Here is a 26,069-nt window from a genome sequence, read left to right on the forward strand (position 1 = left end):
GGGGCCCATTTTTCTAGGCAGGCTGGCCCAGCCCTCCCAAGCCCGAAGAGCCTCCCACTAAATCACATTGTCTCTGACCACATGCACCATTCACTTCTCCCGACACTCCAACCTTCAGTCACTCCTCCTGAAGGTGAGTCTTTCTCCCACCACCACTATTAAACCAAAACCAGTGCCTATACATGGACATTTATCTTTCATTATCCTCATTTCTTGGGAACTGAACTGTTATCAGGGGCTCCAAAATCCTTCCATACTGGGCTCTATGTTCCACACTCAACAATCAGTGGCCATATACTGGTCTGGTTTGCTCTGCAGTATATCCCAAATCTGCTGGCTGCACCCAAAGTCACATTTTAACAGTTATTTGCTTCTGGGTCTCCTGAGAGTCCCTTGGACTGCAAGGAGGTCCAACCAGTCCATCCTGAAGGAGATAAGTCTGGGGTGTTCATTGGAAGGATTGATGCTGAAGCTGAAACTCCAGTACTTTGGCCACTTCATGCAAAGAGTTGACTCATTGGAAAAGACCCTGATGCTGGGAGGGATTGAGGGCAGGAGGAGAAGGGGACAACAGAGGATGAGATGGCTGGATGACATCACCAACTCGATGGGCATGAGTTTGAGTAAACTCCGGGAGTTTGTGATGGACAGGGAGGCCTGGCATGCTGCGATTCATGGGGTCTCCAAGAGTCGGATACAACTGAGTAACTGAACTGAACTGAAAAAAATAAAAATAAAAAAGAAAGGTCAGTGCCTTCCCCACAAATAAAATCACAGCTAAAAAGCATAATACATGTCATTTTTATCTGAGCCTGCAATTTGAGAATAAGTTCATTGAAAATGTGAAGGACAAGGCAGTAAATGTGTTTGAGATGGCTGCAAAAATGATACCACCAGGTTTACTTTCTAATTTAAACCAATTTGGGTGACTAAGAAGCATAATCAGCAAGCTGAGCCATTGTCTGATCCAAACCCAGCAAATCTCTCCTTCCACAAACGTGAGTGCAGAGGTTCTCCTCAAAATGGAAAGAATGATGAAGGTGAAAGTCACTCAGTTGTATCCAACTCTTTGCAACCCCATGGACCATACAGTCTATGGAATTCTCCAGGCCAGAATTGCCTTTCCCTCCTCCAGGGGATCTTCCTAACCCAGGGATCGAACCGAAGTCTCCTGCATCGCAGGTGCATTCTTTACTAGCTGAGCCACAGGGAAGCCTGGGAAGCGTGATGGTAGATGGAACTGGTCCTGAAGCTGACAGGTGTGGAGGTCAGGAAGGCAGCAATGTTGACACCGTTGAACAGTGTCCTGAGCCAGGCACTGTGTGAAGACTTGAAACGTGTTAGTTGATGCTTCCTGTGGTCTTTCTCAGCTGAGATGACTTTATCCTGCAGGGGACAGCTGGCAATGCTTGGCCATATTTTGGTCGTCACAATTCCGGGTGAGGAAGAGTGCTACCAACATTTCGTGGGTGGAGATCGGGGAGGCTGCCATTCTAAACCAGACCGCCCCTGCCCTTCACCCAGAACAATTTCCCATTCCAAAAGGTCAATAATGTCAAGATTCAGGCAACCTGGCTGAATACAAAGTATCCCTGTTTTCCAGATACGGAAACAAGCTCAGAGAAACTAAATCATTTCCAAAGATCAGTAAGTGAAGGAAGCAGAATTAAACTTGAGGTTATCTATCTGACCTTGTAGCTTCAGAAGCAAACTTTAGGAGGTCACTGCTTCAGTCACAGGGAATTCCCTGCATCCAACAAAAAGATGTTTACATGGTCTGTTTTCAGCACTTTCTCAAGCTGTGAAATTAACCACACACCTAAAGGAAAACACAAATGAAAGAATATGCACATGCATGCACAGTGTTTAAAGTTAAAAAGCACTGATTGCACAGCTCTGTTACCAAATTGCCAAGCGGCATTAGTCAAATTACTTAACTTCTCTAAACTGCACTTTCTTCATTTAAAGAAAATGAATCACACTGAGGTAATAATAACTAAGAATTACTTAATAGTATCATGCTTGTCTGCAGTTTTTCTAGCTAATTAATCAGTGTGAAAATGTATTAGTCTAATGTAAACTTGGATTTGCCATGTTAAGAAGCCACTCAATTCAAAGGAATGAAAGCTAAAAGCTGGCACTTCAGGAAACAAAGTATAATAGCAAAAGAAATATTGTTGAGTGGAAGGTATTTTATGTATTTGTCCTGGAACCATCAGAGGATCGATCAGAGGATCCAGTGGAAACCAGTCAGAGGACAAAACTGATCTGACAGAAGAAGGTAAGCTGCAGGAATCAGACCCTGAGAGTGAGCAGGTCAGTAGTCAGGTTCGCTGCTGCTCCTGTTCTTGGGATGACACAATATCACCGAGTGTGCGGCTCTGTAGGCTGGTCTCTTTCTGACATGGTGATGCTAACCCAAGGCCAAGGAGTTTGGGCTAGCTTCCGTAAGCAGTAGAAGGCTCCCGAGGTCGTGTGGGTGCAGGGCTGACATTACCAATTGTCTCCTTTTACTTTACTTTTAGTTGGAGGATAACTGCTTTACAATATTGTCTTAGTTTCTGCCACGCAGCAACAGGAGTCAGCCAGAGGAACACACGTCCCCTCCCTCTTGAAGGGGCTCCCAGCCGTCCAGGTTGCCGCAGAGCACCGGGCTTGAGCTCCCTGCATCACACAGCAAATTCCCTCCGGAAAGCGCAGAGACAAATCGACACACCAGTGGGCACCTTATCTTTGACAAAGGAGGCAGGAATGCACGGAGAAGAGACAGCCTCTTCAGTAAGTGGTGCCGGGAAAATGGGACAGTAACGTGTAAAAGGTAAACTTTAAGAAAGATAAAGTTTTAGGATAAACTTCCTGTGGCTCAGACAGTAAAGCGTCTGCCTACAATGCGGGAGACCCGGGTTCGAGCCCTGGGTGGGGAAGATCCTCTGGAGAAGGAAATGGCAACCCACTCCAATACTCTTGCCTGGAAAATTTCATGGGAAGAGTCTGGTAGGCTACAGTTCATGGGGTCGCAAAGAGTCGGGGACATGACTGAGCGACTTCACTTCACTTCAATGTGTAAAAGAAGGAAACTAAAACGCCTCCTAACAAAAAAATAAATTCAAAATGGATTAAAGACTTAGAGATAAGGCCAGAAACTATAAATCTCCTAGAGGATAACATAGGCAGCACACTCCTTGATATAAATCACAGCAAGATATTCTATGACCCACCTCCTAGAAAAATGGAAATAAAAACAAAAATAAACAAGTGTAACCTAATTAAACTTAAAAGCTTTTGCACAGTGAAGGAAGCTATAAATAAGGTGAAAAGACAACCCTTAGAATGGGAGAAAATAATAGCAAATGAATCAACTGACAACAGGATTAATCTCCAAAATATATAAGCAGCTCATACAGTTCAATACCAGCAAAACAACCAGCCAGATCAAAAAGTGGGCAGAAGACCTAAACAAACATATCGCCAAAGAAACATACAGATGGCTAATAAACATATGAAAAGATACTCAACATCACTCTTTATTAGAGAAATGCAAATCAAAACCACAATGATGTATCAGGTTCCATGGGTCAGAATGGTCATCATCAAAAAATCTACAAACAATAAATGCTGGAGACGCTGTGCAGAAAAGAGAACTCTCTTGCACTGTTGGTGGGAATGTAAATTTATATAGCTAGTAAGGCAGACAGTATGGAGATCCCTGGGTCAGGAAGATCCCCATGGCAACCCACTCTAGTTTTGTTGCCTGCAGAATCCCATGGGCAGAGGAGCCGGGAGGATAGTCCTTGGAATCACAAAGAGTTGGACATGACTGTCTATCACACACACACACACACACACACATACACACACAAGTATAGTCTTACTATATTATCTAGCTCTCCTAGGTATTTACCGTTTGAGTTGAGAAATTTATACTCACACAAACTCTGCACACAAATGTCTATAGCATTTTTTAACTTAATTTCCAAAAACTGGAAGTAACTAAGACATTCTTCCGTAGGTGAATGGATACTCTGGTACATCCATACAATTGAATATTATTCAATTAAAAAAAGAAATGAGCTCTCAAGCTGTGAGAAGACATGGTGGAAGCTTAAATGCATATTGCTGAGAGTAAGAAGCCAATCTGAAATGGCTACCTGTTGTGTGGTCCCAACCATATGACATTCTGGAAGAGGTAAGACTACCGAGACAAAAAGGATGAGTAGCTGTCAAGAGTTCATGGATGATGAATAAGTGGACAACAAGAAGTTTTTAGGTTAGAGAAACTTTTCAGTATAATAATATAATGATGGATAAGGAACATTATTCATTTATCAAAATCCATAAAACTGTACAACACAAATAGCAAAACTTTATGTACATTATGAACTTATTTATTAAAAATGTATTGATACTGGTCTATTGATTATAACAAATGTACAACACCAATACAAGAGGTGAATAATAGGGGAAACTCTTTGTAGGGAGAAGTGTTTATAGAGCTCTCTGTCCTATTTTTCCGTAAATGTATAACTGCTCTAAAAATAGTCTATTAACTTTTAGTAAATTTTGTCATCTAACATTATTATATATATATACATACATATACATATCCAAATGAATGACTTCTTTTTCCTTCAAAGTAGTCGCCTTTGAAACTCGCACTTGTTTTATTTGTGTTCTCATGAGTTGCTGTCAGACTTATCTTTCGCTCCTCCTGGAAGAAGATGAGCCGCCATTTCTTCTGAATCAAAACTAAAATGGCTGATTAGATATACTTGCTTTCTGAAAAAGAAAAAGTGGTCTGATTGTTTTTCTTTCTTTCTTCTTTTTTTTTTTTCAGTTTTGAATGTTCCTATTCAATTTAACATCTTGGAATTCATTTGGAATTTTTTAAATTTAGTTTTTATCAAAGTATAGTTGATTTATAATGTATTGATTTCTGTTGTACAGCAAAGTGATCTACTTATATATAAATATTTTTTTCATATTCTTTTCCATTCTGGTTTATCCCAGAATATTGAATATAGTTCTCTGTGTTACACAGTAGGATCTTGTAATTTATCCCTGATATAAAAAACAGTTTGTATCTGCTAACCCCAAACTGCCGGTTCTCCTCCCCACCACCCCACCCCCACTGGCAGTCACAAGTCTGTTCTGCATGTCTGTGTGTCTGTTTCTGTTCTGCAGATATGCTCATCTGTGCTATGTTTTAGAGTCCATGTGTAAGTGACACATATGGCATTTAGCTTTCTCTTTCTTACCTGCTTCACTTAGTGTAATAATCTCTAGGACCACCCATGGCACAGCAAATTGCATCATTTCATCCTTTTCTATGCCTGGATGGTACTGTATATGTGTACCATATCTTCTTTTTTTTTTTATTATTAAATGTTTACTTAAATAAAAGATGGAAATAAAAAATGAACAAGCAAGCAACAAGAAGCTATCAGAAATGGTCAGGCAGGACCAAATAGAATGTTTGAAAATGAAAAAAAAAAAAAAAAAAAACCCAATGTAAAAATAAAAGCTCACTGGTAGATTAGATATAGCTGAAGAAAGAATCACTGACCTGGAACACAGAGATATGAAAAAGTACCCAGAACGTGCCATGTACAGAAAAGAAGATGGAAGAAATGAAAGAGAGGTTAAGAAAAGGAGGAAAAGTGAAAAGATCTAATATCATACATCCAACTGGAAAGACCACTGAGGGGAGAGGCAATGTTTTACAAAGAATGGCTGAAAGATTTTCATAAGACACAAACCTAGATATTCAACAGGCAAAATATTTCTAAGTACGGAGAGTAAAAAGAAAACCGCATCTCTGTCCTACGACTCAACAATTCCATTCTTAGGTATACCAGCACCGAGAACAAAAAATGGGGCTCCCCAGAGCTCCCCAGGGGTTAGCACTATCCTGACTTGGAATAGTGACCCTGTAGGGCATGTTCTGGGTGTTGGTGACACAAATGTGTCCAATTTATCAACAATTCTTCCAGTTGCATACACATGTACATTTTTGTGTGTGTGCATCTAACACTTCAATAAAAAGTTAAAATGAAAGAAATACACACCTAAACACACCAAAGAAAAACCACAAAAGATGGAGAAGCTAATAGCAACCAGAGGACACAACTCAGGTCACCTCCTGTGGGGACAGAAAAACAGCCTCTAAAAGATGTCTGCATCCAGAACCTGCAAATGTGCTATTTCATAGCAAAGGGGAATCAACGCAACAAACAGAATTAAAGCTGCTAATTCACTGCCCTTAGATGGAAAGAGTGTCCTAGACTGTCCACTAGGGCCCTCCTCTGTGGAAGAGCAGGCAGAAGACTGGGAGTCAGGATGGAGCGCAAGGAGGACCAACCAGTCACTGCTAGCCTTAGAGGAGGAAGGTGTGGATCAAGAATGGGAGGTCTGCAGGTTTCCTCCCCGAGCTTCCAAGAAAGGAAGGCGGCTGCCAACACTGAGATTCCCGCCCAGTCATACCCACTTCTGATTTCCAGGCTCGAACACCGTGAAATCCTAAGTTGTGATGCTTTAAGCCTCTGACTTCCTGGTAACTCATCACCGCAGCAATGGAAAATGGATGCTCACTCAGAGCAGCCTGCCCAGGTCAGAGGGCAGAGGGCAGCCTTCAACTGCGCATCAAGGCTTGTGCTCCTAGGAAGACGGCCTTCAGAAATGGGAGAGAATCTGAGACATTTTCAGATAAACAAAAACTGAGGGAATGTACTCCAAAGATAGTTTCACTAAAGACCACACATCAGAGTAAAGAAGATGGTCCCATAAAGAAGGCATCTAACCAGGCATCCAAGCTGAGGACCATTCAGTAAAACACCCGGTCTGGAGTTTTGAAAAACGACCATGTCCAAATGCCTTGAAGCAATCTACCAAGACAGACCCAGGAGGAAACATAAGATCTGAACAGGCCTGTAACAAGGGGTACAGATGTCAGAGAATGGAGCCTTCTCTGCCCACCCCCCTGGGGCTGAAAGCTGCAAACACCTTTATCCATTCATCTGTCAATGGACATTTAAGTTGTTTCAACATCTAAGCCATTGTGAATAGTGCTGCTATGAATGAAAGGGTGCATGTATCTTTTTGAATTCTAGTTTTGTCATGATGCTTGCCCAGGATTAGGATTGCTGGACCATATGGTTGTACTATTTTTAGTTTTTTGAGGAAACTCCATACTGTTTTCAATACTGGCTGCACAGTTTACATTCCCACCAACAGTATAGAAGAGTTTCCTTTTCTCTGTACCCCTTCCAGCATTTGTTATTTTTAGACTTCATATAAATTGAATCTACAGACAATCTACAAAGTTGGGATAATGTGGAAAATTATTTCAAAAAAAAGCCATATCACTGGAATATAGTTCTAGCCTCTATACCCGGATTTTCCCCTAAATAGTAGCTTTATATTAGTTTCTGCTGATCATGTAAAGTGTACACAGACAAAAGGAAAATCTAGTTTAACCCCACTACCAAAAGCAAAGAAAGTCAGTCTTCAGTCTAATCATTGCTCCTTGGAAGGTAACACGTCCTTTTTCTTTAACTATCTTTAGAATTCTCTGTCTTTTGTTCTTACCAGTTTTCTTCTGATGGCCTTAGGTGTAGGTTTATTTCTAACACTTAGTTTGCTTAAGGTTTATAATATTTTTTTGAAACTGTAACTTAATGTCTTTTGTCATCTAGAGAAAATTATCAACCATGATTTTTCAACTATATCTTCAATACTGTTTTTACTCTCGTCTCCCTCTGGAACTCCAATTACAGTTCTTGGTTATATATTTTCATCAGGCTCCATATGGCTCAAATTCTTTTTCTGTATTTTGCATCTTTTTTTTTCCTCCATGCTCTTCATTTTCTACTGACCTGATTTCCAGCCTACTAATGCTGCTGTAAGCTTGTCTAATTTGCTGTGAAACTCATCTGTTGAGTTCTTTGATATAGGTTATTTTATTTCTGTAATGTTTTTATGTTCATATAGTCTACCTTATAGTTTCTTGATAAAAAAGTCTCCACTTTCATTAATTTCTTGAGTCTATAATTGTAGAGTTCATGTCTAATAAACCCAACACTTGGATTTTCTGTGAGTCTGTCTCTATTGCCTGATTTTTTATATTTAAATTGTTTGACTGGATTATAACTAACGTAAAGTGCACAGATCTTAAGGGTATTTCTCTATGGATGTTTGCATATGTATACCCTCATGCAACCCCCATCATACCAAAATATAGTGCATGTTCAGTCGCTCAGTCATGTCCGACCCTATGCACAATAGCCTGCTAGGCTCCTCTGTCCATGGGACTTTCCCGACAAGAATGCTGAGTAGGTTGCCATGCCCTCCTCCAGGGGATCTTTCCAATCCAGGGATGGAACCCGCATCTTCTGCATTGCCAGGCAGATTCTTTACCATCGAAACACCTGGGAAGCCCAATATATGGTAGTTATTAACAATATATAGAGTTTTAACAAATCAATAGGAATAAAGAGAATCACCACAAAGGAAAAAATGGAGAAAAGACCTAAAAGGAAATTCACAAAGATAATACAAATACAAGGATGATCTGAAAGATGTGTAGGCTTACTTTTAGTCAAGGAAATGTAAAAATTTAAATAGTAATAAGATACTATTTTTTCACACATTGCATTGTTACAGATTAATACATCATTGATCTATGATGGTAAAAATGGGACTTTCATATGTGAAAGACTTGACAATGAAAATTGTTAATTTGAAGGTCTCTCTCTGTGTTTCAAATTTATTTATTCTTTGATTCAGCAATTCCATGGTTAAGACTCTGTCATTCAGAAATTTTCATAAAAGCACAGAAAGATATATTAGCTAAGATTCTGTTCTTAATGATTTACATGTATTAACTGATATCATTCTCAAAATAATTTAGAGGCAATAAATATATTCCAGCCGGAATGATAGTTGAAGTAGAAAACTATAACTTAAAAAAGGAATACAGTACTTGTTTTGCCTTAAACACTATATAGAAGAGACAGATTTTCTTTAAAAAAATGACTGAATGGAGCAGATGAGGCATAGACCAGAGAGCGCTGCCCAGGTAAGTCAAGGCTCATACATGAAACCAGCTGGGTAAAGACACAGGGCTATGTCAGTTGCCTAAAATTTGATACTGATGGGAGAAGATGCCACTAGTTCACACCAGGTATTTTCAATCACTGCCATCTCTGTGTGCCAGTGCCAATCGCTGCGGGGCTTGGGAAGGACGACAAGACTTAGTCTCAAAGGGTCTGAACATCATGTGAAAACACTGTCCACTCTGCTCCGGCTTCCCAAAGAAGGAGCCTCGCGCAGATATCCAGGTAGAATTTAGAGCATCATGTGGGAATTTCTGGTCAGGTGTCTCCACGGTTTGTCTGTTTTTTCTCGTGGCTGCTCTGTACCTGACTCATCCCCGTCTCCTCCATGCTCGTGTCTGGCACACAGTGGGCAGGCGGTGAGCAGCTGTCAGATACACGGGTAGACCAGTGGGTGAGCAGAGGGGAGGATGGCGGGTTCCAGTGTTAACCCTTTCCTTGTACACAGATGACAGGGTGGCACTAGATGATGCCCAGAGTTTACTCTTCTGCAAATATTTCTACGTTCTTTTCTAGCTGATTTCTTCCCCTAAGATTCCACTTCTGTGGAGTTTGTTTCTACTCTTTTAAGTTTTATCAGTACAGAGAAAACCGTAACTGAAACGATGCCATTTGCTTTTTCTCTTTTCAGAGCAGACAGATCTTTTGTATCTACTGTTTTGTGTTTCTGAGAAAACAAGTACTAACAGCCTCCAGGATAAATATCAGAGTATACGTCCACTGTCTTATTAATTTCTATTTGTAAGGAAAATCTATTCTGTTCATTATTTTTATTTTTTCCATGGACACTGAAATCCTGATACATCTCAGACTGCCATCATTGCCAGCAGTTGTCAGCAATCACGCACAGCTAAAGCAAGGCATCAGGATGGCCCAGAAGAGCCAGTGAGGCTTCCAGAAGCACAGCTCAGGCTCCGGAAGCAGCAGCTGCCTGGGGCATGCTCACCCCATGGTGGAGGACTGCAGGACCAGAGGCCAAGTCAAACTATGCAGACACATTCCAAGCCTCTGCTGGGATGTGGCTGAGGTCATGTTCACTCACATTCCATTGGCCAAAGCAAACCTCATGGCCAAGCGCAGCATCCACAGGGCGGGGCTTACACTGGGTTCATGCTGGGGAAGGGAGGAAGAAATATTTGTTGGATAATATTACAAGCTATCACAGCGGAGGGTGGGGGTGTCCACTCCAAATTTAACTCTCAAGGTCCCTGCTGCCTCCTCACAGTTCCCTGGAGCTTTGTATGTTCTGGTGACTTCTACCACCCAGAGCAAAGATAATAATAAAAAGAGTATCCAGTATGTCCTTGCCATATATGTATATGTGTGTGTGTGTGTTATTTTTAATTCTCACCACAGATCTTTCAGGTAGGACTTGCTATGCCCACACTATATATGAGAAAGCTGCAGGTCAAAGAGAGAAAGTATCTAGTTCAATGTCGCTAAGTCCATGCCAGAGATAGACGGCAAGCCTAGTTCCAGCAGTCTATCTAATTGCCATGAACACATTCCAGCTTCTTAGGGTGCTCAGTTCTACTGACCATCTTCTCTGATTGACTGATTGATGAAAAAGTCCTACACATCAAAAACAAAAAAAAAAACAAACTAAATTTAAAAGATTCAAAATACCAAGTGTATAGTGTCTCCAAACACTGCTAGTGGCAATGGAAAGCAGTCTTCCCAAGTACAGATGTAACATATAGAGGGTGGCTCAGACAGTAAAGAATCTGCCTGCAATGCAGGAGACCCAGGTTCAATCCCTGGGTCAGGAAGATCCCCTGGAGAAGGGAATGGCTGCCCCCTCCAGTATTCTCACCTGGAGAGTCCCATAGACAGAGGAGCCAGGTGGGCTGCAGTCCATGGGGTCACAAAGAGTCAGACACAACTGAGTGACAAACTCTCTGAGCTCTGAGATGCAGTTGATATAGATACAGATATAGGCGTGGACATACATAGAGGTATATAAGCAAACAATAATTCTTTTAAAAGTCTTTTTTACTAGAGTATAAGTGCTTTACAACGTTATGTCAATTTCCGCGGTACAGCAACGTGAATCAGCGGTATGTATACATACATACATGTGTATATATCCTCTCCCAGCCACTCCCATCCCATTCATCTAGGTCATCACAGAGCACCAAGTTAAGCTCCCTGTGCTATATAGAAGCTTCCCACTAGTTATCTATTTTACACATGATAGTGTATGTTAATCCTGATTTCTCAATTCACCCCATCCTCCCTACCCCCACTGTGTCCAAATATCCTTTCTCTACATCTGCATCTCTATTCCTGCCCTGCAAACAGGTTTATCTTTACAATTTTTTTAGATTCTATGTATTTGCATTAATATACAATATTTGTTTTTTCTCTTTTGGACTCATTTCACTCTGTATGACAGACTATAGGTCCATCCACATCTTTACAAATGACCCAGTATTGTTCCTTTTTATGGCCGAGTGATATTCCATTGTATATTGACTTAAGACGATTAAAGAGGTGCAAATGTCCTTAAAAAAAGCTAGGATCCTAAAGGTCACATTTAACAAAAAGTTACAAAATACAGGGAAATAGGCCAGTAGGACTACAAGTTTTGGAGCACTGGTGTGAAAGGGTTGGAGAATCAGAAGGGATGTGCAATAAAGCCAAGTTAAGGATTTACAGCAGGGTGGGAAGAAGACATTAGGAAGTTTGAACTTTGGGTGATGACTCAAGCAAGCAAGGACTTCCCATGTGGCACTTCCCATGTGGTAAAGAACCCATCTGCCAAAGCAAGAGACCTAAGAAACGTGCGTTTCATCCCTGGGTCAGGAAGATCCCCTGGAGGAGGGTATAGCAACCCACTTCTCTGAAGAATCCAATGGACAGAGAAGCCTGGCAGGCTATAGTCCATGGGGTTACAAAGAGTAGGACATGACTTAAGCAACTTAGCATGCAAGCAAGCAGGAATGCACAGCATATCCACCTGGATATTCCTTTGGGACAAGGTAGGTAACCATTTCAACTTAGAGTTTCATCTGGAATTGCTTGGTGGCTGGGGAGACTCATGACCAGTCCTTCAAAGAGATAACAGAATTGAAAGCTCCCTTCCTTGACACACACCCCTTAAATCATGTAGAGTTTAGCCTGGGATAACAAGCTAAGTTATGGCTCCTTGGTATCTCCGTGCATTTTACTGAAACAAATTCAGAGGCTCAAGCTAGTTGCTGCTAAGTTTCATCTTGCTAAATGAAGCCCATTTTCTCAGCCAGCTGAACGTGGGCTTTTTTTTGTTTTTGATATTTTAGGTTTTCCAAGTGTTCTTCAAAAATTAAAACAACAACAACAACAACAAAAACAAACCAAAACCATGATTCGAATACTACTGCAGAGGGTTTTTGTTTTAAAAGCAACCCTCTTCCACCACATACTCCCCTACCCAAGCAGGCTCTCCAAAGACTCTTTTACCGTCACCAATAGGAGGTCTCCAGTGGGTTAATTCATTTTTCTAGATAATATATTAATACTAATTATCTTAGTTTTTGAGTTGCCAACTTCAGACCTTTCATGGCAGTTACTCTTCATTTACCCCATCCCAGATCCATTCTCCTAATATAATGCCCAGGGGAAGGACCCTGCTGGTAAGGACTGATCAGGGGAGGTTGCACTTAGGTTGAGCCAAAGAAAGCCCTCACATGAGGCATGTGGAGTGAGACCAGACCTTTAACCCAGTCCACCCTCAAAGGTCTCTGTAAGTCCATGTGTTTCATCACTGTCACTCCAGGGTACAATGGCAGCTTAGCACGCTGGCACCACCCCACTTCCTTCCCCCCTTTTCTCCCAAAATCGAATAGTTGCATCATTACGTTTGGTGTTCTCTTGGTTGGTTATTTTTGCAACTTTCAGTGAGATACGTAGGGAGCACACCTGCCATCAAATGCCATCCACAGCTCTATGCTCTCTCTGTCAATCAAGAATACCAGCATCCTTCCCCTCCACCTCCATCACCGATGGACCTGGACTTGCAAAATGTTATCAAAAATTGCAGTCTGTGCCCTGACCCCAACTGTCTTCCATGGTGGTTTCCCAACCCCCCGCCACCCAAGTTTATTTTTAATCTGAATACCAATTAACAGTGCCTGTGTGTGGTAGCCACAGAATGATTTCCACTGAAGAGCCGGAAGGTGTGGGAGGTTTGTATCTCCTGTTCCTGGGGTCTGACATCTTTTTGCCAGCATTTCCCAAAAGAGAATCTCCCCAGACTTGTGGCAAAATGAGTGCTCTTTTCTCACTCTCCACAAATGGCCCCAAGTGATGCCATATTTTAGTTGGCTTCATATTTGGGCCATGACTTATTTGTACAGATTTTTGTTTTCCTGGGGTTATAGCCAACAATGTTTTTTACCATGTGGAGAAGCTATGTATGCACGCTCACCATATTTTCAGGTGTATCCAGGCAATAAGGCATCTTGTCATCTATAGAATCACCCCTTCTGAAGTTCACCAGCCCCCAGAAGGAAAGAAATACCTCTGAACTTCCCTGCCCTCCAGCCACACCAACTGTCGCCTGGATCCCAGAGCTCCTCGGCATTGGCGTCCTCCCTTGTTTTGGCAAATTTTATCCTCCAAGAGCTTTCTTCTGTGTTTAAGAGCTAAATGTTTTGAGTCTGTGCATATCCATAGATATCTTTATTCTTCTGTCACAGTCCAATTGCTCTTTCAGTCAGTAGCAAGATGAAAGGTTCAAGGGCATCTCCACCCCCTGAACTTTGAAAGCACTGCCTGTCTTCCAGCGTCCTGTGCTAGTGATGTGAGTTCTGATGCCAGTCTGACTGTCTTCTTCTGTAGAATGTGCCCCTGCTGCCCACCCTCCACACACTGGTCTCTGAAAGCTGTTAGAAATTCCTCTTCAGCATTGTTGCTCTGAAGCTGTGTAACAGAGATACATGCATTTTTTAAATTCATCCCTTCCAGTCTGCAGACCCCTATTTTTGGTTGAGCTCCGAACTATTTCCTCCTCCCTTCTTCTCTGTCTCCTTGTAATTTACATGCAACTTCCCCCCTTCCATCTTCTCTGTTCTCTCTCCTAGAAGTTCATTCTAGTTGGACCTCTTAGTCATCTCATCTTTTTTTCTTTTGTTTTGCCCCAAGTATAGATTTAACTTTCTTTATCTATAACTTTAGTTTTAACTTTCAACTCTTTCATTGAATTTTTCACTTCAGCCAGCATATGGTTAATTTCCAAGAATTCTTTCTGGTTATTTGCTTTTCCTTTTTCATAGCACATTACTCTTATTTTATAGTTTTAGTATTTTCCCAAATCTTTGAGCATATTACAATTCTGCTTTTTTTTTTCCTTCACTTTAAGTTTTTTCCTTATTTATTTCTGTTTTTTTAACTGACATTAGTTTCTTTCTTTTCTTTTTTTTTTTTTCTTTTCGACTTGGCCTTTTTCTCCCGTGTTCTGGTTCTTATATGTGACTTGGTTGTCATATACTGTTGTTTATCAACATTTAAAAATGAAAGACCAGGCTCACTATTCTAAAGGGTTGTTAAGAACTTCCTCTTCCGTTGTCTGAATCCATCTGTTTCCTAATCAGCCTTCTTTGGGAGGAAAACTCTGACTGGAAGATCCATGTTTCTGAATCACACTGTCTCTGCTTTAGAGTATGTGGAAGAGGAATTTTCTGACAGGCTCTGTGCCCCCCAAATCCCAGAAAGAGGAGAGTTCTGCTGAAAAAACTCCTTCCCACACTAGCAGCCTTGGTTCACTTACAAGTTTTCTTAATTTTCCTAAGTACATCCACTTGTTTTTGTCTGGGGAGGGTGGGAGGGGGCTGGCATTTTGTCCCCAAAAGATGGGAGAGGGGAGTTTCCTCCACCCCAAATCTTCAGCACATCTCCTTGCCATCACCCCCACTACTAACTCCCACCCTCCAACTGCTGACACAGAGCCTAAACCTCTGTGAAAGACTTAGTGGTACCCTCCCCACCCCGCTCACTCCCCGAGGCTAACCCACCAGCCTCCCCCAGAGCTGGAGCCTTCGTTTCCCTATTCCCTCAACTCAACGTGCTTCACACCCTAGCCATTTTCCCACAGTTACTGAAATCTCATACATGCTGAAGGATCCCCTTAAAGCATCTTCCCATGGGAAGTTAGTTTTTTAATTTTTATTGAAGTACAGTTGGTTTATAATGTTGTATTCATTTCTGGTATACAGAAAAGAGATTCAGTTACATATGCGTGTGCATGTGTGTGTTCAGTCGTGCGTGACTCTTTGCAACCCCATGGACTGTAACCCAACATGCTCCTCTGATCATGGGATTTCCCAGGCAAAATTACTGGAGTGGGCTGCCATTTCCTTCTCCAGGGGATATTCCTGATCCAGGGATTGAACCTGTGTCTCCTGCTTTGGCAGGTGGATGCTTTACCACTGAGCCACCAGGGAAGCCATATAATATACATTCTTTTCATATTCTTTTCCATTAAGATTATATGTATACATATATGTGCATATATATTATTTTCATATTCTTTTCCATTAAGATTTTCCATTATGTATATATATATATATACATGCATATGCGTGTGTGTGTGTATATATATATACATGTGCATGCATGCTAAATCGCTTCAGTCATGTCTGACTCTTTGCGTCCCTATGGCCTGTAGCCTGCCAGGCTCGCCAGGCTCCTCTGCCCATGGGATTCTCCAGGCAAGAATACCAGGCTGGGTTGCCATGCCCTCTTCCAGGGGATCTTCCCAACCCAGGGATCGAACCTGCATCATTTGTAGCTCCTGCATTGCAGGCAGATTCTTTACCACTGAACCACCAGGAGAAGCCCTATGTATACACATACATTATTTTCATATTCTTTTCCATTAAGGTTTATTACAGGACCCTGAATATAGCTCCATATGCTCTATAATAGGACCTTGTTATTCGTTCTATTTATACACTTGTTGTTACTGTTCTTCAGTCACTAAGTCATGTCTGACTTTTTGCAACATGGAAACTAATTTCTTTTATTGTTCCTTTCATATAATTGTAATGGGCTATCAAAAGTGAGAGAGTATGAAATACACTAATTTTATTGTCTGGAGCCATCCACCTGAAGAAACTTATACAGGAAAGAAAGAAATAGTCACTCACATCCATATGGCCTTGCCATGACCATTACCATCTGGAGGTGGACCAATTATATCCAGTGGAGATCATGACACACAGTTATGTCTGTGTGTATTTATTTCACATATTTTAAACTTTTTCTGCAGTGCTCTGAAGCCTGTACCTTTATCATCTTAACGAAACTGTGAGCTTCCAAGGGGGTCCTGCAATAGCTCCCTAGAAGCACATCAGATGGAGGTATCATTAACCCTGTTTTGCACATGAGAAAACCTTGGAGGCAAAGACACTTAGCAAAGTGGCAACTGGTGACCCACGAATGAGAAGTCATATCACCACATCCCCAATCCTGGTCCTTCCTTGCTGGTGACATTGCTCTGGCATGAAATAAGTGGAGCTCAGGCAAAGTGGCAACTGGTGACCCACGAATGAGAAGTCATATCACCACATCCCCAATCCTGGTCCTTCCTTGCTGGTGACATTGCTCTGGCATGAAATAAGTGGAGCTCACAGCAAACAGAATCCCCACTCCATCTTCCCAGCCACAGACTCCGTCCCCAGAATTCCTCCCTCGTCTTGGGCCCAAAACAGTAAAAGAGGAGAAAGGTGACTCTTCCTTTGTTGGGCCAAGAGTTCAGCTGGGAACACCTGGAAAAGAATTTTTTAGTTCAGTTATATCCAGACTTAAATCCAGAGGAAAAGGGCTGTGGCCCAAAAAGTGTTCCCGGGAACTTTGCAATTCACTAAATGCTGGAAAATTCTATTTCCCTATGTTCTGAGGGGACCCAGTGGAAACTCATCTAGCAACTTTTTTCCCCTTTCCTCAGGTGTGAATAACCCCATCAAGCTGAGCAGGAAGCCAGTGAATCCCCAAGGAACACAGGCTGAGGGAAGGGTCCTAAGGAGAGCGAATTGAGAGCCCTTCCCCCAAAGCAGAGCCTTCACTGAGTGTTGTGTGAATCTCAGCAGTTACTTCACCTCTCTGGTGCCCGGTTTCCTCTCTGTGAAATGAAGAAGACGAAAAGGAAAAACAAGCAAAAATAAAGCACCTCCATCCTTGTAAGGACACTGTGACATTAGCAGTAATCACATATGAGAGTCAACACAGCATCGGGTCTGGCACGTCCCTTGTCTTCAGGAAATTGTCTCCATCTACATAATCCTGTGCCTCTGGGGGATGTGCTTCCCGAAACTTCACACATTCCCTGCTGTGTGGGAACCACCCAGGCTGCTGTGCCCTTTACCCAGGCTCTGCTAAGATTCAAGCCAGCTCCACCCCCACATTTTTCTCTGCTCTTCCTTTCTGTTTGTTTGGTTTCTTTGTTTGGTTGGTTTCGGGTTTGTTTATTTATTTTGCTTCTGTTTGGTTTTTGTTTGTTTGTTTTTGTTCCCAGCATGAAGCTTCCTGGCTCATTTCAATCCTAGCTCCTAATAGATTGACATTAGAGCTGTCCCCCACTGCATGAGATTTTTGCCTATGGTAGCCTCAAACTATCTCAGACTACCTGGTATTTCTGCTGAGTTTCTATGCAGTCCTTTTCCCCCAGGTTCAGTTTACAAACTGTCAGAGATGGGCCATCACGGATGCGTCAAGATCTGCCCTTGGATGAGGTGCCCTGTAAGCCAGGGGCATGGACTGTAGCTCGAACTTGGGGTACCCTCCTTTCTGCCTGGCAAGCTGAGAGCCAGCCTTCAGCAAAGTCTAGATCAAAGGGGGCTAGCAACTCAGCATCAGCAACCAACATCAGGTTCCTTCCCTCTCAGGCTTCATCCCTCCTCACTAAAACTCCCCCTTGGAAAGACCTGCGTGCTACTGGAGAAGGGGTGCGTTTCCTGGGGAGTGTGTGTGGTGGTGGGGTGTGCTGCCCGAGGACTGTCTGCGCTTCGTGCAAGGCCTTTTCCACCCTGCTCTCCATGCTCCTCAGTACTCACGACTTGTGGCAGCATCACTGAACCAAATCCCTTTCCTCCACTACTCTTAAAATATAGAGAGCCACAGCCTGCTTTCCTGAAAAGTTGCCAACTGGCCAATCAGCTAAGTCAAACTATTTCTATGCCGATGGGGAAGAACCAGAAAAAGACCTAGGAAGACAATATCTGCAATATACATGAAAAAGTATTGCTGCCTTTTGTGTGTTAAGAGTTCAGATAAATCAATAAGAAAAACATTAGCTCCCTCTCTGAATTTGGAAATAGCAGGAAAAATATACTTACCTAAAAGAACACATAATTTGTAAATGTGCCTATGACAGCATATTCAACCTCACAAGTCATCAAGAAAATGCAAATGCAGATAACTACATGTTTCTCATCTACAGAATTTACAGAATGATTTAAAATCTAGCGTTTAATTCTGAAATGAGCACTGGCACTCTTGATTAGGGGGAATACAAATTGTTATAGGCCTAGCTCATGAATATATCAAAAGCCTTAAATACACTCCAACTCTTTGATTCAGTAATTCCACTTGTGGAATACTAGCCAAGAGGGAAAAATACATGAAATGAAGATATGTGTGCTGAGTCACTTTAGCAGTGTCCGACTCTCACCCTGTGGACTGTAAGCCCTCCACGCTCCTCTGCCCATGGGATCCTCCAGGCAAGAATACTGGCGTGGGTTGCCATGTTCTCCTCCAGGGGATCTTCCCGATCCCAGATCAAACCTGCACCTCTTACATCTCCTGCATTGGCAGGCAGTTTCTTTACCACTAGTGCCACCTGGGAATTTTAGTCAGGAAGATCTCAGTAGTACAGAACAAAGGTCCACAAATGCAAAAAAAAAAAAAAAAGCTAGAAATAAAAATACCTTCACATGCCAGAAATTAGGGTTTCTCTGATTCTGTCTCAGCAGGTAAAGAATTTGCCTGCAATGCAGGAGACACAGGAGACACTTGCTCAATTCCTGGGTTGGAAAGATCCCCTGGAGGAGGAAAATGGCAACCCATTCTAGTATTCTTGCCTGAAAAATCCAATGGACAAAAGAGCCTGGCAGGCGACAGTCTGTGGGGTCACAAAGAGGCAGACGTAACTGAGCGACTGATCCATGACACATACCAGAGCTTCCGAGCAGTTGTTAGACTTGGGTTCATTTTTCTTTCCTCTCCATTTAGTTTTTTTACACAAAGAGCATCTATTCCTTTGATGAAGGATAAACCTTTTACTAGAATTTTTAAACTTTTTATTAGAAAGTTCATTTAAATTAAAAAATTAAAGGACTCAAGTAAAATCTGTCCACCTCCGTCTCTAAGAACTCATCAGTTCAGTTCAGTCGCTCAGTCATGTCCGACTCTTTGTGACCCCATGACTCGCAGCATGCCAGGCCTCCCTGTCCATCACAAACTCCCGGAGTCCACCCAAACCCCTGTCCAGTGAGTCGGTGATGCCATTCAACCATCTTATCCTCTGTCATCCCCTTCTCCTCTTGCCCCAAATCCCTCCCAGCATCAGGGTCTTTTCCAATGAGTCAACTCTTCACATCAGGTGGCCAAAGTACTGGAGTTTCAGCTTCAACATCAGTCCTTCCAATGAACACCCAGGACTGATCTCCTTTAGGATGGACTGGTTGGATCTCCTTGCAGCCCAAGGGACTCTCAAGAGTCTTCTCCAACACCACAGTTCAAAAGCATCAATTCTTCAGTGCTCAGCTTTCTTCACAGTCCAACTCTCACATCCATACATGACCATTGGAAAAACCATAGCCTTGACTAGACAGACTTTTGTTGGCAAAGTAATATCTCTGCCAATATCTAGGTTGGTTATAACTTTCCTTCCAAGGAGTAAGTGTCTTTTAATTTCATGGCTGCAATCACCATCTGCAGTGATTTTGAAGCCCAGAAAAATAAAGTCTGACACTGTTTCCACTGTTTCCCAATCTATTTGCCATGAAGTGATGGGACCAGATGCCACGATCTTAGTTTTCTGAATGTTGAGCTTTAAACCAATTTTTTCACTCTCTTTCACTTTCATCAAGAGGCTATTTAGTTCCTCTTCACTCTCTGCCATAAGGGTGGTGTCGCCTGCATATCTGAGGTTATTGATATTTCTCTCTCTCTCTCCTGATTCCAGCTTGTGCTTCTTCCAGCCCAGCATTTCTCAAGATGTACTCTGCATATAAGTTAAATAAGCAGGGTGACAATATACATCCTTGACACAGTCCTTTTCCTGTTCGGAACCAGTCTGTTGCTCCATGTCCAGTTCTAAGTGTTGCTTCCTGACCTGCATACAGGTTTCTCCTATGAAGGGGACCAGCAGCACGTGCATTTTGGTCTGGGTTGGGGATAAAGCAGGCAGGGGTACACCTCCTGTGGGCAACGCCTACTCTGTATGGTGCTTGGAAGGAGGAGAAAATCCCCAACACGGTCTCGTGGCATCTTCCTATCCCTTGGAGGTTGTAGGAGGGTTACACCAACCCTGCCCGACACGCGTTAGGGTCTGCCAGGGCTGACTCAATGCTGGTTCCACTGCCGTGATCACATTCTCGTCGCTGTCCCAGCCTCAGTTTTCTCCCCTTTAACTGTGCCCTTCAGGAGGGAAAGGGGCGAGGGATGCCCTGGGAGGTGGGGGCTGACGTTACGCGCTGTCGATGCTCTGGGTAAAACGGCTGACTGCGGAGAAGCCGCCGCACAGCGCTCCGCAGGGACCTCAGCGGAAGGGAGGCCCGAACAGAGATCCGCGTGTGCGCGGCCAGTCACTCTGCTGCACAGGGGAAACGCACAACGAAGAAAGGCAACTGTGCACCAATAAGAAGTTAATTTAAAAATAAAACGGGCCCTTGACAATATCCTCGTTGAAGGTACTCCTGGGAATTAAGTGAGGTAAGAACTGCTTTATTGTTTCAAGACAGAGCTGAGCTCTTTACCGCATTAATAAATATCTAACACATTAAGATACACTAGTAGTGCATTTCTGTGATTTAATGTCAGACTCTTGCCATATTATCTAACATCTCATATAATGATTTTACCTTTTTAACTAGTCCTCATTTCTTTAATATTAGGCACTTGCATGGTTAATCTTCTAAAATATCAAACATGTCCCTATTAGCTGAACTACTCACTATGAAATACTGTGCTTAGTCACTCAGTCGTGTCCCACTCTTTGCGACCCCATAGACCATTAAATACTGTTTACCTTCTTTTCAGATTTGCCTGGGGTCCTTACCATAAACCAAGTGTTCCAGTGAAGGAGAAGGGAACAGATAACTTTAACTCCTATGTGCTGAGTAAGACATCATATCGTCTGTTTGATGATTAACTGGCTAATGTATCACTCATAACAACCAAGCTTTGCAGATCTCCTCAATTTCACAGATGAGAAATATGAGGCTCAGAGAAGTCAAGCGAAATGCCGAGCGTTACCCAGCTAGAAGGCAGTAAAGTCACAGAACCAGATGGAGTCCCGAAGCCTCAGCTGCTCCGTGGCCCAGGGCACAGTCACATACTCTCCTTAAGGGTGGGGCTGAGATGCTTTAGAACGCTACTTTGTTCTTGTAGCTCATCTGAATAGTTTGTTCAGCTTTCTACTCTTGTTGTTGAGTTGTTTAGTTACTTAGTTTTGGGCTTCCTGTCCATAAGGGATTTGTGGCAATTTTTTTTTGGCGCTTTTAACCTGTCCTACCTGGAAACCCACTCCATTACTCTTGCCTGGAAAATCCCATGGATGGAGGTGCTAGGTAGGCTACAGTTCATGGGGTCGCAAAGAGTCGGACACAACTGAGCAACTTCACTTTCACTAAAAATTAATTGAAGCAAATCTTAGGCTTATGTCCAAAGACCAGTTAACTGTTAAGTGAGGTTCTGGGATGTCCTCCCATTATCAAGGTGCAATGACCTTGGGACTCAGTCTTTGCTTACCTGGCTGGTCTTTGGTTTCAATTCCCCAGCTGCCATTCAGATAATTGCAGTTGTTTTATTTATGAATCTGAACACAGGCGATGCTATTAACCAACATGAACCTACATGTATTAACTGTTACACTGATCACTGACAGCTTCTATTAAATGCCATTTTTGCCCCACTGTCATTAGGTAAACATCGCCTCTTTAAAACTCGGGAATGTAATTGTTCTTGTCTCCATTTTACAGATAGGGAAACTGAGACTCAGACTTTCCATACCTGGCCAAAGACATTCTGTGAAGAGTTCACTTCTCGTCAACACAAGACGTGTCGAGTGTGGAATTTTGATTAAAGCTCTATAAACATTATCTAACTAAAGAGAATTAGAAATACTTTCCCAGTGTGTCAAACAGGCAGCTCTAGTAAAGACGCCTGGAGTGGTGTAGGCTGGGAGAAACGGGCAGATCATCTGCACTGCACACCTCCAGGGAGCAGTCTTGAGTTGTGTTCAGTCTGGATGTAATCCCAGCTGCACACACACTGCACAGACCGCTGGAAACGAGCCCTGAGATCGCGGCAGAGACGAGGACTGTCCGGTAAACAGCAGCGAAAACTCCGCAGAAAAGGTAAGACAGGAGAAGGCCCGGGTGTTTCCTTGGACAGGGATTTAAAATAAAGGTGATGTTTTCTGAAGCTACCTGCCTTTCTCTCTGCCGGGTGAAGAGAATATAATGCTATATATCAGACAATATTCTTTTTGGTTGAGATGGGTAGAGTTCATTTAACCAGAGTGTCAAAATCCCTGTTGAGTTTTTAATTGCCTAATAAAGTGAATTCTCCAAACACTCCACTCTATCTGAAAGCCTCAGACAAAGGTGATCCAAACAAGTCTCAGGGTCTTTAGCCAGCACCCCTTTTTTCTAAGAACCTTTCCCAAACACAAGCCCATGGGTTGGAACAGTTCCCCTAAGTCACGAGGAGGCCAGGAACACTCCGCAGGCCACAAGGCTCCGCGGCTCTGAGAGGCCTCAGAGGATCCGCCAAGACACCAACGTGAGTCTGGCTCTCCTTGGTCACCGGCCCGGACCGTGGCGGCGGGGAAGGCCATCGGGGAAGGCCATCTCGTCACGTCTGCGGGCTTTTCAGCCCACACACAGGGTAATTAATTCTCAAACACAACCTCTATCTGTTAGCTGCAGATAGAAACAGAAACTAGTTAGAAAAATGTGATTGCCGCGCAGGAAAGTCGGAGCACAGAAGAGTTCAGAAGTGGGCGGGTGTATGTGTTTAAAAAAAAAAAATGGGTGGGAACCCCATCAGCCAAGTCTGCAGAAAAAACTAAATGAAGCCTGCCTATCTCCGGCCGGAGCCCCTCCCCGCGGCCCGCGCCGAGGAGTGTGACACAGGTGCCGCTTCCTCCGGCTGCTGAGGGTCAGGAGCGGCCGACCGCGACCCCTGCCACGGTCCGCCGGGCCGTGCCCCGCGCCGGTCAGCGATGAGCACGCTGCTGCCGCCGACCACGACCCAGCAAGGTGAGTGCCGGCCGGGGGCGGGGGGCGAGCCCGAACTGTGGCTCTGGCTGGCGCGGCTTCCCGCGAGGTTCGGTGGCGCGATCGCGTGGGTCCCTCGCCCAGCGGGAAGCCGGGCGTCGCAGCGCCCCGGGCATCGCGGGGTCGGTGTCCCCCGAGTCTGGCGCCCGGGCTCCGCGCGCCCCGGGCCTGGAGAGGCCACCTCCGTCCCAGCGGCCATCCGCTGGTTTTCTGTTTCTTTGTGTGGTGGTGGGGAAGTGCCTGTGGCCAGAACTTTTCCCCTAAGAGAATGAAGAGGGAGAGACAGATCGGTAAGCAGCGCAGAGAGAAAGCACAACAACTTGTTTTCGGGGCTGCGCTGGCAGGAAGGTGGAGGCGCGTTCTGAGAAACTCGGAGTTAACTCTGCTAACTCCGACTCCTCTCCTCTCCCAGGCGGGCGGGAACCAGCCACACGCAGATGTTACGGGGATCGGCTCGGCTCGCCTAGACCGTTGGGACCGTTGCAATTCTCCAGAGCCTGTTTTCTTTCTTTTTAAAACCAGCACTTGCTTTCTTAAGGACAGGAAATCCCGCTGGGGTTCTTTGTGAATTTCAAAAGCAATGTTCTGAAACGTTACTGGGCCTCCCCCAACCCCACCCTCTCCCCCGCCATTGGGCTTTTGCAATAAACATTGAATTTTCATTTAAAAAACAAGCAAGCAAACAAAAGACAGTGTTGATCACTCCTCCCTACCCTGGCTAGGTCTGATTCTTAGAAACTGTCAGAGGAGACTCTGAGTCTATAATGTAACACATTTAGTAGTTAACAGGGTCTTGGTTATGGGTACTGGAGACACACTCCATTTGTTTATGTCTTTTAAAAAGATGGCCGTGTGGCCTTAGGCAGCAAACTTGAGCCTGGCTGAGCGCCGCTGGGCCGCCTCTGTGCCTCTCTGTGTACACGGCCCTGTGTGTGCCCACCAGCTGTCCGAGTTCCTCCCTGCCCACTTCCGGACCATGTGTGCAACTTAACCATGTGTGCAACTTATCGCAGGAACCAGAGGCAAGCCGACATCCTTGGCTGCAGTGTCATCACCCTTTGTGGGAATAAGAGGATAGTGTGCCTGTCTGGATTGTGAGAGATGGTACACATCAGCGGCTCAGCATAGAGATGAACACATGTTCAGCGCTTGATAAATTCCAGCATCTTTATTATACTGAGAATCCATGAGCTCCTGTGAGTTCGTGTATACCTTTGTGTGTGTGTCTGTGAGTGTGAGTCAGACACCAGTGAGTGTGTGTCTGTGTGAATCGGATACTATTTAGTTTGTATGTGTGTCTCAGGGGGCCAATTCAGGTACCCAGGAAGTGCAGGCCTACAGTCCTTCCAGTCGAGGAGACGGGCATGCTTAGGGAGCCTTGCCCTCCCCCAACCCATCCACTCACCCTGCCGCTTTACAGCGGTTCTCCAGGATTCAGGTTTCAGACCTTGACCCTTGACGGTTGACTGCAAACACTTCTCCTCCAGAACTGATGGAGATGCAGCCCTTACTTGCATACCATTCCAGATTACCCTTAGGATTTACTTTCTGGCAGGATCTCTGCCGTGGGAGAACCATGGGGCTCTATTTCTCACCACCGCTGCTAACCCAGGCAGGATGTGTCTATATCCTTCCTGTCTCAGTTTACATCACTACCCCACCCCCAGAACCAGAGATTAGAACGAGAGGACCTGCTGCTTCCTCCCAGCCAGGCCTCCCCCACCCAACTGGGTGCATAAACCCAAGGGCCACAATTATTGAGGAGGGGTCATGTGCAGAAATCCAGTGTCTTGCCCCTGGTGGGGAGGGATCAGGCTCAGTGAGGAGATGGCCAGGTCCGGCAGCTTTATATAGAATGCGCTACCTCTGGCAGAAGCAGGGAGGATTGTGCTCAGTGCCAAATGACATTCCATCGAAGCTGTTGCTCAACCCCTCCAGATACCCGTGGCTTCGGGGAGTCACATGGCCTTGGCACAGCCAGCAAGTGTACCTTCCAAGGGTGCCCAGAGTGGGCCAGTTATTTCTGGGGACTTGCAGTGCCTCCAGGGAAACAGGAGTGCGGGGTAAAGGGTCCTGTGTTTGCAGCGGGAGCTCACCAGCCCATCTGCCATGCGGACAGAGAGGCCCTTCACCAGCGAGGAGAAGCCGGCAAGTGAAGGCAGTTTGCCCCTTTGAGTGGCAGGTACAGAGTCCATCCAACGCCCTTCTGAGACCCCAACCTAAACACCTTCCAAGGGTGAGCAAGCACAACAGGCACTCTTTAGCACAAGCTACAAACAAAACAAGAACATTTAAGCAATGTTTGAAGAGTTCATGATAGAAAAGGATACTTTCTTCTCACCTCCAGGGCAGGAGCTTTATAGATTTATGAGAAACCTTCTAGAAGTATTGTACATCTATACAATTACTTTTTCATTTACAAAATGAAACATGTATTCTACTTCATCTTTTTTTTTTCATAAGACCATGTTTTACA

At 43.9% G+C, this 26,069-nt stretch overlaps 1 protein-coding gene and 1 long non-coding RNA gene across 2 annotated transcripts in view; one reads left to right on the forward strand and one right to left on the reverse strand.

Annotated features, from left to right (window-relative positions):
• Positions 1-173: 173 nt before the first annotated feature.
• LOC139038089 (uncharacterized) lies at positions 174-25,214 on the reverse strand. The gene is made up of 2 exons (XR_011491039.1): positions 24,999-25,214; positions 174-718 (listed from the first exon to the last, which is right to left on the reverse strand). It is a non-coding gene; the product is annotated as an uncharacterized lncRNA (long non-coding RNA).
• GYPC (glycophorin C (Gerbich blood group)) overlaps positions 23,065-26,069 on the forward strand; it is a 44,945-nt gene continuing 41,940 nt past the window's right edge. Inside the window, exon 1 of the mRNA XM_020913548.2 lies at positions 23,065-23,575. Coding sequence (XP_020769207.1) covers positions 23,539-23,575 — 37 coding nt within the window. The 5' untranslated portion in view covers positions 23,065-23,538. The remainder of the gene's footprint in view (positions 23,576-26,069) is intronic.

The sequence above is a fragment of the Odocoileus virginianus genome, chromosome 13 (assembly GCF_023699985.2).
Source record: "Odocoileus virginianus isolate 20LAN1187 ecotype Illinois chromosome 13, Ovbor_1.2, whole genome shotgun sequence".
NCBI classification, from domain to species: domain Eukaryota; kingdom Metazoa; phylum Chordata; class Mammalia; order Artiodactyla; family Cervidae; genus Odocoileus; species Odocoileus virginianus.